Raw genomic sequence first — 19,519 nt, 5'->3', positions numbered from 1 at the left:
GAAGATACACACATGCTTAATCATTTTGTCAAAGACTCATCACTGTCCCACCGCTGTCAGCATGGATGAGCAAAAGCCTCCTGACAAAGCAGCTCAGAGAAAGAAGACAGGAATTAGAGGACTGAAGGTAAAAGGGAATATTCACAAGCATAATATCAAGACAGGACAGCCAATAGAAAATTGCTAAATATGAAAAAGAAATGGGCCTCTTTTTTATTGTGATATTAATTAAATTAACAAAAAATGTATGTATGCATGTATTATTATTGATTTATCAAAGCCTTTATATTAAAATGAAACCCATGATAAGTAAATTCATTGTCCTTTGTCCAGTACTGTAGAGAATCTCAACATCATTTCAAACAGTAAAAAAGACATATCCATGTCTGCCCAGTGAAACTGTTCCGAGTTCTATGTTATTTCCATGTCTTTTGGGATCTAATTTTCTAACATAAGTCAACAATACACTTTAAAAAAGGAGGAACGACAGGGAAAAATCCCTGTAGTCTACCTGCCAGCTCCTGCCAAGGGTCTGGATATGGATCAAATAAAAATTCTCCAAGCTTGATTAGTTTGTGCTATAAAAATGGATCATTATTCTTAGCTTTTTTCTCAAGTCCTCAGATTGCATCTTGCCTCTCTCCAGAAAAAATTGTGTTCTTAAACTTGCAAAGAGTATTGATTATGTGTCCAACTTCTCCTCTCCCCAAGGACAGGGGCCAAATACTTTTGATGTCTAAAATAGATGTAGCATCAGACAGAAATCATTGTCTCTTCGTTTTTCTTTCTTTTTTTTTTCCTTTTCCAAAAGGAAAAAAAAAAAAGTTTTTTCCTTTTTCTTTCAATTACATCCATTTCACTGAGATAGATTTCTGGCAATTTATTCTGAAAATACACTGTGTCAGGCCAGGTAACGTGGCAAAACAAAAACAAACAGCAGTGGTTCACTGTGATGATCCCGCCACAAGTTTAATCCCAAAGCCCTCGCAGAGCCATTTTTCCCTCACTTACTACAGATGACTCAGATGGGATTTCTGAACAACGTTTAAGGAAATAACTTGAAAAAGAAAGAAGAGAAAAATGTTAAATAAACAGCTTTGGGCACTATTTACTTTCTTTTCCGTTTAAAGACTCTCCTGTGAATATTCATCTTTTTTAAAAAAAAACATTGCAAAACACCATGATGTGAATAAGCACAAATAGTAAATCTATGCACACATTTTACAGATAAGGGAGGAGCATTTTGAGGCAGACGAAAAATTCATTTCTACCATAATATGTTGTGCACGTTTAAACAATGTTTTCTGAAAGAGTGCAGCCCGAGCCGCTGCAGGCAGCTGGAGTACTCTCAAAAGCAGTGCTTCCGAAATTCATTCCCTAACAGCTCTGGTCATGAAAAAAAAGTCAAAGGAGCTAATTTGTTTCCTCATTCAGAAAAAAGCTTAAGGGTCTGTGGATGTGACTCACTTCATGAAGCAAGACACCTATGCACACTGTATGTATACTCAGTAAGAAAACTACAGATCTGAAGTATTTGATAGATTATGACTCACTCAATCTCACATATCCAGCAAAGTCTGAATGATGTAGACAAGCTAACTGCAGGAAAAAAAAAAGTGCTGTACTTCAATCAAAAGACTAACACCAGAGGTTAGCACTGGAAACATTTTAAAGCATTTAAAATGAGCCTAATGTTACATGTTCAGAGTCTACCATGGAACTTCAGGATTTATTTAGTTTCAGTATGAAATAACAGCACGGTTAGAACGCTTCTCAACCAATCAGCTTGCGTGGCCGGAACTAACTATTGTATAAAGTATGATAATAAGGACTCATCGTAGGGGTGAGCAATATAACAATATTTTAATTGTCATTGTGATAATTTATTTCGTTAGGTCTGTTTAGGTCTGTTATAGGATTATTATTATTATTATTATTAGTATTATTCAAATTATAGTATTTTTCATGTGGCACTACAGGTTCTATTTTGTCTGTTCCAACTCAGTCTCAGAAAAACTAAACATTATGATGCGTATCCTGTATGGTGAAAAAGTCCTTAAGTATTGTGATATGATAGTATTGTGATTTTTGCCATATCACCTACCCCTAATCTGTTGTCTTCTACACAAGGAATTTTTTCCTCAGTGGAGAAAAATATTTTCACTGTTTCTGCATCTAGCTAACAGCTACGCCTATAACAATGCGGCCTTGGTGACCTGCAGGTGTTTAGGGACTTGAGTTTTGGAGTAGCAATGTATTACTCACAAATATGAGCAAACACATCGCATTCCACTAAACTGTTAGCCTGCATATTTTCTCTCTCTTAGAAATATAACGAGTATCCAAATAGCTTTTTGTATACTTTTTCCTTACATGTAAGTATAAAGAAGTGAGAGTATAAAGTATCCACCATTAAAATGAGTGAAGTATAATTTATTCAAAAAGTTACTTAAATGTAACTGAGTAACAGTTATTACCCACCTCTGGCAATATATATATTGCAGCTGATGGCCAGCAAAAATGAGCCTCTAAACAACCAGAGTGTTTTTATTTCTTTTACTGTGTGATGTAAGCATCTTGACCAAGTAAGTGTTTTCATAAATGGGTGCCTTGATATATCAAGGTATTTATGTGATCCATCAAAAGTAAACTGTAGCTATTTTAGGCAAAATAATGCAAGCACACAACATTTATTCAGCTAAACATATGAGAGTGGCTTTTAAATTTAATGCAGTGTGCTCCATTTGTTATTAAGGAGCAGACAAGTGCTTGTTAAAACCTTTGATAGTAATTGGTTCAATTCAGAGGCAGTATAGTGTGTAAGTGAAAATGAAATGACTAAATATTAATATATGTTTAAATAAATAGAGGACTGTCCACATGTACTGATACTGAAATAAGACAGAAAATGTTCTAAAAGAAGAAATATGGCAATAAGAAGATGCTCTGCAGTGTGCCATTAAAGATGTGAAACAGAGGAGTGTGTGGAGGTGAGGGGGGTTTGTTTACCATGAGGCATTGCAAGAGCCTGGCCCAGAATTGCAAAAACGGCTTCTCAAATCCCCTCCAAATGAACTGGGGGTTCTGGCTTTAGACCCGTAAGCTGCCTGAGAGTAGCACGATGCACTCTCAGGCTGCTCTCTGCGTCTGCGCGCGTAGGAGAGGTGCCTGTGAAAAGGATATTCCATCTCAGCACGGATGTCATCCAGCCGGTGGGACAGCTCAATAGAATCCTCCTCCTTATTCTCATTGAACACCTTCAGCTGAATGTCTAACTCCTCTGTCTCTTTCAGCTCCTGTCATTACAGAGAAGGAGACAAATGAGCATCTGAGCACATTATAGAAGCAGTAGGAAACTACAAGTTATCTACATGAGTTGATAAATTTATTTGCATGCCTCCTTTTTTTGTTGTTGTCACCTAGATCTGAACCTGAACTGAGTGATGCTTTCTGAATGGATTACAAATGCAATAGAGCCAGGTTTCTCTTTTAAACAGGCAATGCCTGATGACCTATCAATCTAACAATAACACACCCCCTCTTATTCTCTAATTCTTTTTCTACATATGGACTAGAGACTTTTCCAAACGTAGTGAGACAGGGAGGGACAGAGAGAGTGAAATGTTACGTTTTATACCTGCAGTATGAATCACTGCCAGTGGAGTTTACATACAGTGAAAAGCTAAATGTAACCCAATTTTTGCAGCTATCAATCACACGGCTGCACTTTAGGCATGCCATCTGTCTTAAGGAAACAGCGACTCAAAGAGGAGGAAAGCAAGCGATGCCACAGCAGGGGGGACAGGGCTATCTCAGGCACACGGACACCCACGCACGCACACACCTTGAAAAAAATGTGTGTTTTCATTTCATCAGACTTCCCTCTCCAACACTGTGTGAGAATTTAATGTGTCTCGTTTTTCTTTTCTCTTCCCTGTTGCTATTTTGAGGACACTAGAACCTGGAAACTCATTATTCACAATTAGAGAACAATGTCATATTTAATTGTCCTATTAAACTTTCAAATACATTATTCATAAATTACAATAAACTCAATCATATGTGGGGGTTGAGATTGAGATAATTATAATAATAGCGGCAATAATAAGAGGAGCAGTCAAAATTACTTATTAACAATGAGGAAATGCCCACACAAATGAGATAGTGAGTGATGTGGGGGTTTGGCCGCAGTGTTGAATAGTATGCAGATCCCTGCACTGATTGATAATGATGCGAGTGGGCTGCTTTTTATGACAAAGAGCTGTGAGCGATGGTGTGTGTCATTTGTCACAGTGTCTAAATAGGGCACTGAGGAGTAAGGACAGAAATGCAGGCCACATACTGCTTTTTGTCAGTGTGAAAACATCTGAGACAGGAAGTGGGGTAGGAGCTATTTGCACTTCAGTTTGTCATAGAATCCTGCAACAAGATATCACATTTCAAGATAACTCACCGGCAGGATCTTCTTCAGGCCACAGCGCAAAAACTCGTTCCGTAAATGTATCCTGAAGTCCAGATCGTCTGGGGAGGTGACCAGGGCGTTGATCAGCTGCATGCACGCCGTCTGTGTTGATAACATATTTCACAAAAAAAAACAAAAAAAAAACAAATATAAACATATACATATAAACATACAAAAACTTACACATACACAATGATTAAAAAGAACTCACGATGTTTGCATAACTACATTTCAGCATTTAACACATTCAGTGCTTCACATAAAACAAGATGAAATATTACAGGACATTATAAGGACATGAAAGGATGAAAGAGAAGTGAGAGGTGAGTAGAAGAGGTTCTTGCAGATCTTGTAGAGCATGGGGTGGGGGATAAAGGCTGGCTGAACAGATGTGCATTTTTAATTGATTTATCAGATCAGGGCAGTGGGCAGGGAGAAGTGCTGATGGGTCTTAACAGGCTGTAAGGCGGCTCCAGGGAGCCAGCCAGTGCAAGGAGGAATGCACTTCACGCGGGTAAATCGATGGCAAGCCGAAAGATTGCCCTGATCGGCATGTGAGAAGCAGCCATTATAAGTCTTCGCTGGGTCATTTGTGATGGGTCGCATATTTTATTAACGAGCCACAGGGAATACTGCCACACTGGCGTTCAGCTCGTTCTGTGTTATTACTGCAGAGGTGAAAAGCAAGCACAAATGGAAGCAGGTCCAATCTACACCCTGGGAAAAGCACTGCTAGTGGGGATTCAAGCTGCGGTGGGGAATAACAGCCATCTGGAGAAAGAGAAATCTCTCTGGACTCTCTGCTTCAGTTTTGTTGTCTTAGTTATCTCAGTCTCTCTTTCTCTTCTTCCTAACTTACTTACTCACTCACGTTTCAAAACTCTTTAACGTCTTCTCTAACTTTGACTCATTACTTGCACCACACTCACATTATACAAGCAGCCACTCACATCACAAGAGGAGGAGTGGACAACAAGCAGTGGATTTTTTTAGCAACAAGACACTTGCTCTCGCTTAAGTTGGCCTCAGTGAGTTAAATGGCTAGTCGTGCAAACTTTGTAATGTAATTTTTTTTTTGAAGTCTGAACATTAAGCACATAAATTTAGTGATTAACTGCTTTGTCTGGCTATAAGCTTTAGTTTAAAACCATGTTGTAAATGCCTTTCTTTTTTTGTTAGCTGTAAAGCCTTGCAAGCTTGCTACTCTCTAAGCTAGAGAGTAAAGTAATGAAGTTACATCAACAAATGTGTAACACATGGAGTAGTTTGCTCTATAAATTCCAATTTGGAAATAGTAAATCGAAAGTTATAGTTTTTAAATTTTAAGTATGTCAAAACTCTATATTTTAATTGCTTATCAACTGCTTTGTCTACCATTTTTGGGGAGTATGAAATGGAATTTAGGTTCTAAGTTCTGCTGCTGAAGTTGATACTTGTGTTCACTTGATATAACACATTTCAGTTGAGCTAATGAAGCAATATAACAGTCTGCAAGATTATTCGATTCTTCCAAGGGGAAATGGTGAAGCCAAGTTAACCAGAGCATGCTGAAATGCATACTGAAATGGGCAATAGGACTCATCCACTGATTCACCCAGTGTCACACTGACCAGCTCATTCATTCACAATTTATCAACTCATTGTTTCACTCTCTCACTTACTTATTACTCATTGACTCATTCTCTCACTCACTGACTCATTTGCTCACTCTGTCAATCACTTATTGACTCACTCACTCATTGAGTCACTGGCTCACTCAGCAAATCGGTCACTGACCCACTCACTCACTCACTCACTGACTCATTGAACCACTCACCCACTCAGTTAATCACTAACTGACTCGCTCACTAACTCATTGACTTACACACTCACTCACTGACTCATTAACTCACTGACTCGTTTGTTCATTAACGTACCCACTCACCAACTCACACATTCAGTCATCGACTCACTAATTCACACACTCACTGACTCATTAACTAATTCACTCATCTGCTTATCGACTCACTCAATCACTCACTTGTTGAGTTACTCAACCACTCACTTGTTGAGTCACTCAACCACTCACTTGTTGACCCATTGGCTGGCTCACTTGTTGACCCATTGGCTGGCTCACTGACTGACAGACTGACACACTCATCGACTCATTAACAAATTCACTCATTTGCTTGTTGACTCACTTAATCACTTACTGGTTGACTGACTGACTGACACTCACTCACTCACTTTACCTCTCCAACCATAGGAAAATGTGGCTAAAGAGGTTTTGTCTTTGGCTTCCACAAGTGGATAGAGAGAAAGCAGGCTGTTTTGTCTAAGGGACATGTCAGTGCTAATGGCCCTTCTTTTTCAGACATATGCAGCCTGGCTGTTGGACGCCACTGTGCTGAAACTGGACTTGCAGGCACAAGAGCGGCATGTTACCTCCATAAGCCAGAAGCAGCAGACACCTGCTCCCCCATCTCTCAGAGTCCCACAAGCCCAGGGGCAAGAGAAGAGCACTGAAATCTTAACAGAGCCCACCAGAGAAGGGTGCCCCCCCAAAAAAGAAGGGGAGGGGGAAAAAAATAAATAAATAAAAACTTTTCCCCCTGCACTCATCTAAACTTTTTGCCTTCTCTTCTGTCGCTGTCAACCCGCAGCCATTATTTCATTTGAAGGATTTGAGGCCCATTGAGTGAGTGTGGATTCTTCTCAAAGCCTTCCTGCAGGCAAGCGTGCGTATCATATCATGCATGGCGCGCACACACAAACTCGCGCAGGCACACGCGCACGCGCACGCACACACACACACACACACACACACACACACACACACACACACACACCTCACTGTTTGTTTTCCATTCAAGGGTAGATGGGAGTGGGGTCGGAAGAGGTTATTTTTGTTCTTTTTTGGGCTGAGGGTGCACTGATGAGCTGCTCGTGCATCATCTGAAAACGCAGTGCCGGAGGAGGCTTCCAGCGGAGTAATTAAAAAAGGCACTGCCGGGACGGCAGTTCGCATGCTCTCATCGCCAAGACAGAGCACAGCCTAAACCGTGGCAAAACACATTCTAATCACATTATAAAAGCCAGACTTTGCAGCCCTTTGCAGGTTTTTAAAGTGTTTAATTTCTCTGAACCTCCTGCATCAGCAAGGTATTTTAATTTACTTCACAATTAGCAGCGGTTCTTTTCATTAACAGCCCCCTTTTTCAGAGGAGGAAAAACAAGGCATGCATTCAAAGGGTTCTCTTTCCTCCTTTCCTCTCCTCCCCGCACTCTGGCTGGCGTGCTCTGCTTTCCTCCGTTTTATCTCTCCCTCTTGCACCCTACACCAGAAATTTGCAGATTAGGAGCTCGTTCGACAAGTGCACGTGGCGTGCTTGTTGGTGCTTGGTCACAGATCAGCGTAAGCAGTGAAGAAATGGGGAGGGGAGATGAGCGAAGAGGGGGAAAATGATAAATTCAGGTGCAGAGCTTCATCGTTGCCCTTTCGCTTCTTCTCCTCTGAGACCAGACTGCAGAGGCAGAGCACACAGAGAAAAAAAAATATATAGCTGGTTAAAAAAGATCAAGTCAACATCTCTCTTGCGGAGTTTTCCTTTCCTCTCCCACTTTTTCTTTACCCTGAGTTCTGAAGTTTAGTTCCCTCACAGATCCAGCTGCTACTGATTAAATGTAAGCATAAGCTTCTCGCCGGGCTGTGATTGCTGGCGGCCTGCTGCCATCATGGGGCTTAGGTGATGGGGTTGACAGAGGGACATGGGACGAGAGGGAGAACACTAAGAGTGTGTATACGCCTGCCTGAGCTAAGGTACAGGAGGCCCGTGAATGACTTAAGTGTCAATTTTATCCTGGCTTCAGCATCAAGTGCAGGTCTGTGTGCCATAAGGCCTCACTCAGTGACTGGCACTGACAATACACTTCTGTAGCAAAGCAGCACTTTTGGGTTTTGGAAAGAGGAGGAAAACAATCAGTAGAATATAAAAAAAACTCTGTATGAACTCTGACTTGGAAATTATAAAACAGTTTCAGTTTTAAAGTGTCACTAAAGCACACTCAAAGCCGCTGTAAAATATTTCACACTCACATATAACTGCACCTCAATTATACAATATACTGTAGCATTCCACTACTGGCCATGCAGAGCAGTATTGTTTTGGTTTGATGTCAAATATGCCAGTGTGAGCTCTAAGCAAACCATAAACAAAACCAGAACTAAAATGCTGCAATGTATAATTTTCTGTTTCAGTCTTGATCAAAGGAACTGAACTATAGATATACCTAAAAATGTTTGCACAGTTTTACATTCCACCTTCTTAGAATCATCTTAACACATTTCACTGTGCACTCACAGAATATTTTTACAATTTACTTCATGTTGTTCCCTAGTGCATGTCTGATGCATGTGAATGTGTAATGCATGAGTGCAGATAAGTCGAATGACATATAAGAAATATGCAGACTCACTAGACATATGGTCCAAAATGCCATTTACAGAAATATCAACAGCTTTGTAAAAATAAACAAATAAGGCAAAATACAAAGAACAAAAAATATGTAAATAGTAGGCTGACTAAAACACTGTTGAAGCTTGAGTCCAAGCATAAATGCACAAAATATCCACAATTTGTGTTAACAATGGCTTCCAATTTAAATATTTGTTAGTAGTCGTACCTAAAGAGGTGTTCCTGTTGTTCATAAGGATGTACATTATTAAAGAGCCAATATAATGGAAAAACACATTTTTAAATTCTTTTTTTTAAATTAAAGTATTTGATGCAAGATGTAAACATTGTTAAAATTCCAAAACATATTGTTCACTTCCTAGTCCATGCCGTTCATATATGGAAACTAAGATGCAAAAACAGCCCGTTTTGAATTCACTGTTTCAGTGATGTCAGCAAAAACTGAATTACAACCCCAATTCTAAAAAAGTTGAGATGCTCTGTAAAATGTAAATAAATGTAAATATAAACAGAATGCAATGATTTGCAAATCTCATAGACCCATATTTTATTCACAATAAAATATAGAACACATATCAGATGATCAAAGTGAGACATTTTACCATTTTATGCAAAACATTAACTCATTTAGAACTTAATGGCAGCACCACATCTCAAAAAAGTTGGGACAGGGGCAACAAAAGGCTGTAAAAGTAAGTGGAGGAGCAATTTGCAACTAACTCACATGACTGGGTGTAAAAAAAGCATTTTAGAGAGGCAGAGCCTCTCAGAAGCAAATATAAGCAGAGGTTCACCAATCTGTGAAAAACTGCATCTAAAAATTGTGGAACAATTTCAGAAAAATGTTCCTCAACATAAAATTGCGAAGACTTTGGATATCCCACCATCTATAGTACATAATATCATCAAAAGATTCAGAGAAGCTGGAGAAATCCCTGTAAGCAAAGGACAAAGCTGACGGTCAATATTGGATGTTCATGATCTTTGGGCCCTCAGGCGGCACTGCATTGAAAAGAGGCATGATTCTGTATTGGAAATTCTGTATTCAGGAACGCTTCCAGAAATCACTGTCTATGAACACAATTTGCCGTGCAATCTTGCACAAATGCAAGTTAAAGCTGCATCATGCAAAGAAGAAGCCATATGTCAACATGATCTAGAAATGCTGCCGTCTTCTCTGGGCCAAAGCTCATTTAAAATGGCATGAGGCAAAATGGGTAACTATTCTGCAGTCAGATGACTCAAAACTTGTTATCAGCACACAGTTCAAAAGCCTACATCTCTGATAGTATGGGGACGCATTGACTATGGCGTGGGCAGCTTACACATCTGGAAAGACACTATCAATGCTGAACAGTATAAAGAGGTTTTAGAACAACATATGCTCCCATCCAGGTAATGTCTCTTTCAGGGAAGGCCTTGCATATTTCAGCAAGACAATGCTGAACCACATACTGCATCCATCACAACAGCATGGCTTTGCAGCGGAAGAGTCCGGGTACTGAACTGGCCTGCCTGCAGTCCAGACCTTTCACCAATAGAAAATATTTGGCGCATCATGAAATGAAAAATCCGGCAAAGACCCAGGACTGTTGAGCTAGAATCCTACTTCAGATAAGAATGGGACAACATTCCTCTCCAAAACTCCAGCAACTGGTCTCCTCACTTCCCAGACGTTTACAGACTGTTGTTAACAGAAGAGGTGATGCTACACAATGGTAGACATGGCCCTGTCCCAACTTTTTCGAGATGCGCTGCTGCCATTAAGTTCTAAATGAGTTAATGTCTTGCATGAAATGGTAAAATGTCTCACTTTCAATATCTGATATGTGTTCTATGTTCTATGTTTACACAGTATCCCAACTTTTTTTTAAATTGGGGTTGTATTTATAAATATATATCCACCTTCTTAGCCTAACGTCTGATGCTCAAGTTATAAAGTGTTTCACCTCAGACTGCTTTTTGAATTCGACACAATACAGTGCAGTTAATCAGAACTGGTCATTTAGTCATAAAGGTACAGTTAAAAAACACATATTTAAGTTAAAGTTTGTTTAAAGATAGGTTGCAATGAATTATGACTGTTTTTAGTAAATAAAACCAAGCAAACATCATAAGTGGACATCAGGGCAAAAAAAAAAACTAAATGCAAGAAATATGTTGGATATGGGCCCTTTAAAAATAAAAACTTTTCTGCAATAAGAAAAATAAGAGGGCTTATTTGGAATACAAGGGTAATGGGTAATTCTTCAGTCCTATTGATCTTCTTCTGCTTGATTTTGATTTTGCAAACTTTTATTTCATTAGCGTAAGAATGCATATGAGAAATGTGTTTATTTTGAAAAACAGTTTGGATGGGAACACTTCCTGGACTTTAACTTAGTTTGTTTAAGATGCTCTTTTGATAGGATAAGTATCAACATTAAAAAACCTGAAAAAACTCCAAGGTACTGTCCTTTCAAAACAATTAAAAATCCTTTATTGTCATGGCACAATCACTGGATAATAAACCCTTAAAAACTATGACTCGTTTCCGCAACAAACCTTCGTCAAGGACTATAATTTTGTGTATATTTTGCTTTAGGTGAGCTCACTGGGGCCTTTAGCATATCTAATACATAAGCAAAATATCTAAAAGATATTTTTTGAGCTACAAAACTAGCCAGTGCATTGCAGGACACTTTTCACCATTGTGTTGGCATGAAGGCAGAGAGTGTGAGTGATGTGGGAGGAGTATGACAGGCTTATGCCGTGATTCTTTGGTACAGTACACTTAGCTGACCTGAAGTTGCTGGGCCTCGTGGTTCTCCAGGCCCTCCACTATCGAGGCAAATCTCTCTTTATTATTCCTCTCGGCTGCAATGGTCATGGCTGCCAGGATCTTATCCAGACTAAGAGAAAAGGAGAAGACACCACAACACGTTAAAGTCAACACACGCCTTTTATCAGCACATGGGCAGGACACTTGCTAACTGTTTTAGCCAAGCTGATGTGGTCATCTAAGTACTAGGTGTTCAGAATACTTACACAATTCTTTCACAATGCCTAAACTCTTCAGGCTGCAGGCTGTTTCTGTGTCCAAAGTGCTTGCATTTAGACAGGTCATATGGTCTAAATAAAATGTCATTGCTTTAGCTTTATGTGACTTTTTAAATTTTTAATATTCCTTATAGTTTTATAAAAAGTATAAAAAGTCACATTAATTAGAGTGTCGGCTGTGGACTACACTGTGCAGAGTGGCATAGAAAAAAAAAATGACTGCATCATAGTCAAACAATTACCTGAGCCCTGAACCTGTCCTAATATAACAGCCCATTCAGGGAACGGCAAACAACATTTATCTGCATAGTTTATCATGCCATCAAAGCTGTTCCCTCACATCACATTAGTAGAGGCCCATTTTTCATTCTGATTTTATCAGCATTAAACAGAGACACAACAAAGGGTAGTCAGTTTGACACAGTCTACAGGGTTCAATCAAAAACTTTCCAGGCCATCTGACACTACTGACTATTGTATATGTCTTTTCCTTGTAACCATAACAGTCGGGAAGCCTGTGAAGTCCTGATCAAATAAGCGTGACCTACATTGTTTGACAACCAACACAGATAATTAACAGCATATCTGATAGCTTTCCTAGAGCTGCAACGGTCAGATGTGGGCATTTTCTGTGTGTGTATATGCAGGGGCAAGGGAGAATCTATGTCCTATATACATCAGTGAGCATGGCTAGCATCCTCCCTTAGCTCGCTTCACTTCACTTTGACCTGTCACTGATAAAACTGCGCAGAAGAAGTTTTGTCGAACAGCTAAGTGTAAGATCCTCCGTTTTGTGATCCAGGTGATTAAGTTGTAGTCAGGAGTAGGCTGCGGTACGTCTTTCATGCTAGTTCAAACAGCGCTTCAGAATAAGCTACACCTGCTTGACTCCTCACACTCGGCTTTGATGTCACAGAGCTGAACACGAGCCAGTGCCGCTACATGGCATTTGAGAGGGGGTGCTCACCACAAACTGAGGCATCAGCGCTTTCCTGTTCTGCCACTAATATCTGCACATCAGTGATCACACATATAAATAAGACAAATCTACTCATATATTACACTAATACAAGCTTAATCTATACTTTTACCCTCTGCATGCATGCCTGTGCATACTGGGACATAAAACCACAGAACATGCAGTAGCAACACCACCTTTAAAGGAATAGCTTGATCAAACAAGCTAACGTTACTAGCAATGAATGAAAACAAACAGCCACTTATAAGCGTGCAAATTACAAATTAAAGCATGCAATTTTTGCATTTATGACTGTTTCTTTAACGTCATGTATCTTATGGGATAACACTACGTTTGATCAACAGTATTTAGCTAGGTTTATATGCTAGATGCTCTTCTGCCCTTTTTTCCCCCCTTCTTATATTTTGTGGGTTTGTTTATTTTCTATCACCGAATGCAGACTTTCTTTGAAGTGCTGCTCTGGCAGCCATTGTTATTCTAGACCAGCACTGTGGCAGACGCCATAAAAAAAGAGCTCCCTTGGATTCAATTTATAATCTGTCAGCCTGGCTGTGTGTTTATGGCCAACAACACTGAGCACTTAAATACATTACACAACCCGAACAGCTAAATAAGAACATGTTAACCGACAGACTCAGACACATCTCAATGCTCTCTCACAAATGCAATATGAGAGCACAAAATGCATTGTGTAAGGTCTCTGACAGGTTGTCTACAAATATATTTCTTTAATCTGATTATAAACCAGAAGGCTTTCTTTGTGGAGAGAAACTTGCTGCAGTGAAATGAGACGTTATGCCTAGGCTATTAACCGTTCAAAGACCAGTATGTAAAGATGCCTTCATTGTACATGTGAGTTTCCACATTATTAAGAAATATCTCATGACCACTTTATCTGCTTTTAAACTTGCAAATGTACCAAGATCATGAACTGTCCTTGAATTCTCTGCAGTAATAATAACATTTAAAATTCTAGCTCTCAATGGAACAATATGAGCTTACATGTTCTCCTCTCCAATAATGCAGACGGCTGACAGAATCTTCACAATCTCCGTCATCATACCCGGTTGCTTGGGATCAATAGCCCTCGCCAGAAGAAGCAGGCTTCGCTCATCCCCAAGAATTCTTTGCAGGCCATACTGAAAATTGTCAACAGATCTCATTTTATCACACCAATAGAACAGAAACATTTTGCAAGGAATTATTACTTTAGCCTTAAGTAAATACTGGGATTCCCTAGTGTAAGGACAACTTTAGCCTTTGTTCTTTTAAGGAAGAGCCAATTAGGCCAGTAGAGAAAAAGTTTAAGATAAATTAATTCAATTGAGGACAGGGCTGTGGGGACAAATAATCATATCTTTGTATCTTTATCCTTATCCTTTTTAGCTTTAAAGTACTGCAATTCATCACAATATGTTTAGCAAAGATTCCAATATTTAATCAGGGGAAATGTGACTAGGCTGTAAAATTATACTCTGTACAAGCACAGAGGAAAGTGCTAGGTAAAATAATGGATTAGGCACTAAGACCCAAAGGGCTTGCATATACCTGATATCTGCGAACTAAACAAATCAGAGGGTTTTATCTTCACTGCTGCGTTTAAGACTTTGTGTTTGCTTGAGTAATGGGAACAGTGTTTCCATCTCACTGAGATACTTCATTTATTCTCAGAGATGTGTAAAGGGCAGCCGAAATGATTTTCAAGTGGTTGAACATGTTCTGGAGCCCACTGAATCTCTTCCCCCGCAACAGTTCTACATGGAGATAGTTTGACACTTATGACAAGTGTGAGCCAAGTGCTGATAAATATTGCTTTTGTTGGACCCCTCAAATCGTTAAACACACCTTATTGTTCATGAAGGCTTTGAGGCACTGGATGAGTTTGTGCTGGTTCCTCTTGTCAATGCTTTCTTGTCTGGAAAGAGAGTGAGACGAGAATTCATGCATGACCAATTTTTCTGCACAAAGGGAATTGCTTAAGAGGCTCGCTGTGAGACTCAACAAACTTACTGTTTCTTGTCGAGAAGCCTCTCCAATGCATCCAAAAGCAGTCCGAGACCCTCATGACCAAAGTTATTCACCCAGCTGAAACACAAAATAACAAGCAAAGATCCATGAGAATGCAAAAATTACTGTACACTTTTGCAAAGAATGAATCAGACAAACATTTTCTACTGTTTAGAAAAACAATAAGTCTTTCCATTGTACTGAAGGACTGCAATAGCAATACAGGTTTTGGTGTGGCCTTCCACAGTGACCTTTTTCATGATCTGATCCCATTACGTTTATTTGCATGAGAACTCTATGATGTTTCTTATTTACCTAGACAGACTCTTCATCAAAGGTTTAGTATTTCACTTATCAGAAACTTGATGAGCCTGCTGTTTCTGTTGGGTGGAATGGAGACCTACAATTCTTTGCATATAATCTAGCTTGGGGAAGGATATCAATTAAATTTAATTCAATTTTATTTGTAAACCGTTATTTAAAGTAGACATTGTCATAAAGCAGCATTATAGAGATTCAACACTCATGTTTGTTTGTGGAACAGTGAAAGCAAAAACTCCCTGAATATCCTAGAGAAAGAAACTTTGCAAAGAATCACAAATCAGAAGGCACACCCATCATCCTCCAGGCAGCACTGCATGGTGTAGTTAGTTTCAGTATTATGTGTTTTCACCTTGCAGGAAATTAGTCTTTTCAGATGGCCAAACTAATCCTCGAGTCCCCTGAAGGGTTCCAAATGAAGCTCTCTGAAAGAACCTCAATGCCATTGATGTAAAAAAAAAAAGGGTTATGAGTTAATGACTTATTCCCTATTTCACACAATAGATTTTTTTCTGACTAATAGCAACAAAGTAGATTCTGTATTCATAAATGAATATATAGGCTGCTACTATAGTGTTCATGGCTGTTCATGAAAGATTTTTTACCAGGTTCCGGGAGTGAACCAAATAATGAAAAGAAGCTGAAAAAAGTTTCCATTACATGCAGTTATCAATTATGAGAGCCCAAAAGAAAAATGTTGGATGTTAAATGTTTGATGGCTATCATATGATCAACTTCTTTATAGTTAATAGTCATGGAATTTGATATTCCTCTAAAGGATACTGTATTGTAAATTAAGTACAAGCAGCATGCAAATGTAAGAGCAATCTTAATCTTAGTTTTGTGTGTGGCACATAACCTCCTTTAAGACAGTACTTGTAGGCCATGCACTCTAGTAAGAAGATAAAGCAAAGCACGAAAGATAACACTGGAATCGATAATGGATCCTAGGAGATAATTGGCTATAAACCGTGATGTATCTGGAGATGATAAACAATCTGTCGCAAAGAGGGGAACCAGCATGGGAGAGAGAGTGGGAAAAGAGGAGGAGTCTGGCACTCTGTGATTGCACTTAAATGATATCATTAACATCACTTTTCCTCAGTTCCATGCTGTCAATAAAGCAAAATGCACTGGACAATTTGTCGCATTAAAGGCCCATAAGACAATGATTGATTCTTTCCTTCCGACAATGACTGTGTACAATAATCACATGCATATTAAAGTCATTTGTATTGACGAGTTCGGTCACAGAAGACCCTCGATTAGGGCCAGTATGTGAAAACCCGGGGCGGTGCAGAGGGGTAAAGTGTGCTTTTTCACTGATTTGCAATGAAATTAGCTCAAAATTATAAACACTCGAAGGCTCACCATGCCATTACTCAAAATTCATTACCAGCTCACAAAACCCAATTTGCAACTTATTAGCATTTGCTGTACAGTACATTATAATGGCCTGCTTTGTTAATAAAACAAAACAGCATAATGTTCAAAATTTATAACTGTCTGTTTACAAAGAGCTCACAGTTTAATGTTTTGTATTTTGCACTCATCACTTTTCGTAGGCTCATTGCATGAAAACACAGTTAGTCCCCAATAACCTAAATGGGATCTTCGAAAGCAATCTCTTCTGCGCAGTGAAATCAGCCTGTTGTATTTACAACTGCAGAGTGAGTGTGGAGGTGGCAAGAGCAAATGAGCAATATTAGACAGCAGAGTGAGAGGAAGATAGAATAAGAGAGAGAAAGAGGGGGAGAGAGAGGGATAGATAGAGAGAGAAGTGTTGACTGAGCAGACATAATTCACTAAGTCCACCAAAGCTGACTCTGTTCAGTGACTGCTGCAGATTTAAAGTTATTGGTTGAGAGATGAGGCTAATATTTCAGCTGAAGTACTCTGGTGCTGTTTTAGATAAACTGATCTCACCTGAACTCTCAGTGCCACTGTAGCCTGCCGGTCAATATACACCTCAACTTAAGTACATCCAAAAGACATTTCACGTGAGGACAAGAGACAGAGACCTCAACCCAGCTTTAAATTGCTGTGAAGTTACATCTGGAAGTGACATAATTGTGACAAAAAAGTGACAAAATTCTGTAAGCAGGTGTCTCCACTCAATTCTTAGGCAAGCAGGAAAACAATGAGAGGGGGGAAACCTGGTTTTAAAGGTAAAACCGACAGCAGGGATCAGACAAAGCTACAGACACCTTCCTGGTGTTTTTTCACAGGCTTTTATCACACTCAAGGTGTGACTATCGCTCCACAGCTGAGAAACGGGACCAATCAGTTTGTTTTGATTAAAGCCAAAAGCTGACACATGCTGCAGACTCATTAGGTTAACAAGTGTCCATTCAGCTCCTCTGTTTGCCTGTCTATGTCTTTGTCTGTGTGCAGTATTACAGACCAGCTTCCGCTGTTCTTTTTCCCCCTCTCCCTGCCTTTTGTTGTGGAGTAAAACCGTGCATCACAGCCCTGTCAAATCAGCTCATCAGCTACCTCGCCACGCTCCCTGGCAAGCATCCATGGATTTCATTTAGACTTATTCATGAAATATTGATGGGGATAATCCTGCAGTTAAGCGCCACCAAATTGTGTTACTTTTCACAATCATGTACATTCCGGAGGGTAGATGAAATATTCATGGTCTGTCTTAGGAAGAATTTTTATGTACACTAATTCTGCTGGTTTGATGCAATTACTGTGTATTTATGTAGAGCACTATCAAAATAGACTAATGTGTAATGGTTATACAGTAAAGACTTGGTCTTTACTGAATGAACAATAGTGCACCAGCACATTTGCTCCATCGAAGTACAGCACCGTATGAGAGAGAAAAATGTTGCCTCAATTAAGATAAATCAAATCATTTACCTAATAAACCGATGCCAACTCATTATCAAGCAAATCAGCCTTCGCAGGCAAAAGTACTCGGTGTAATAAACAAAAAGAATCATACAGGATCCTTACTTATGAATGACAAGATTTCATTCACAGCCATAAAACACTAAACTATAGACCTAGAGAGAACGTAATCAGAGAGAAGAAGGGGGAACACAAACCATACTGTAATGTACTATATCATGATGCGCAGACTGAAGGTTCTCACTTTCACTATCTGCTGGTCCTTACTTTGACCTCTTCTGTTGTGAACTACTGCCTAGCTGCTGAGGCTGACTATGTTATTGTATTTGGACAAGCTCTGAAGTGTTGTGTCATTGAGTGCACTCTATGAGAGCAATGCCTTTCAAATTGTATTAGGGCTAAGCCACAGACTGTCCCATTCGGCTGCCTGTGGCCTATTCAGCGCAGCTCTATTCCACTCGAGGCCCTCTGCTCTTAGCGACAAATTGCTCTCAACATTACAACCCACAACTGAGCACCAGAACACTTATTCACTGACTACACATTGCAGCAGAAACTCTTTCACTGCTCATGACAATGTCCATGACTCTGAATGATGCTGAAGGCACACAGCAATACCATAGATTTTTAAGCAATCAGACCGTTATTTAGGGGAAGGAAAAAAAAACAGTTAGGTCCACTAGGATTTCTAGTTGCATTTTATTACTGGATGCACCTAGATAGAAGGAAAAAAAGAAAGAAAGAAAGAGCACCACATTAAGATACTCATCTCCTCTAAAGACACAGTGCTGTAAGGACAAGCAGATGAAAGATCATAGCATAATTATTTATAAATCATACAAATGTTGGAGAAGGGGCCACAATAAGTCAAAAGGTGATATATATTTCATTAAATTCAATTTATAACACACTGATACAAAAGGACAAGAAGAGTCTTTTAAGTGAGCATTGCCATTTTTGTTGTTCTTTTAGTTATTGTCAGTGGGAATCAGTGCATAATTTGTTATGCATTAGACATGACAATAACAATGTCATGTATTCCCGCTTCCTTCCACTCACACTTCTTATTTTGATAAGGAAAGTAAGTTTATCATCTTTTTTCTGCAATTCTTCCCACCAAATAAAGAACTAGGAAGAAAGTAGTATGTGTGTGCTGAATGTAGTCCAGTAAAGAAGTTCCGGTAGCTTGAAAGTAAATGGCTAATTGCAGCTCAATGGTAGAGCAAACAACAATGGCCTGGGTGTATAACTGACTAGTGAGCCACACTAACCCTGCTCTTACAAAAGCAACCAAGGCAGCATTGCTGATATTGCATATTTGAGCGTTGGACAGAGGCTAAAGCCTGTGACGTGCTCTGAGGACAATATTCCTTGTGTCAGCAGCCCACGATGTGA

At 39.4% G+C, this 19,519-nt stretch overlaps 1 protein-coding gene across 11 annotated transcripts in view; it reads right to left on the bottom strand.

The window, feature by feature from the left end:
• Positions 1-19,519, bottom strand: part of diaph2 (diaphanous-related formin 2) — a 444,886-nt gene that overhangs the window by 305,563 nt on the left and 119,804 nt on the right. For all 11 annotated transcript variants that reach the window (XM_036568916.1, XM_036568915.1, XM_036568920.1 and 8 more), the window contains 6 exons: positions 14,945-15,019; positions 14,780-14,849; positions 13,937-14,073; positions 11,699-11,807; positions 4,454-4,564; positions 3,184-3,296 (listed from right to left, as the gene is read on the bottom strand). In XM_036568916.1, the coding sequence (XP_036424809.1) occupies positions 3,184-3,296; positions 4,454-4,564; positions 11,699-11,807; positions 13,937-14,073; positions 14,780-14,849; positions 14,945-15,019 (615 nt within the window). The remainder of the gene's footprint in view (positions 1-3,183; positions 3,297-4,453; positions 4,565-11,698; positions 11,808-13,936; positions 14,074-14,779; positions 14,850-14,944; positions 15,020-19,519) is intronic.

This window comes from Colossoma macropomum, unplaced genomic scaffold (assembly GCF_904425465.1).
Source record: "Colossoma macropomum unplaced genomic scaffold, Colossoma_macropomum, whole genome shotgun sequence".
NCBI classification, from domain to species: domain Eukaryota; kingdom Metazoa; phylum Chordata; class Actinopteri; order Characiformes; family Serrasalmidae; genus Colossoma; species Colossoma macropomum.
The sequence above is the reverse complement of the archived record's forward strand: the minus strand, read 5'-3'. Positions and strand labels throughout refer to the sequence as shown.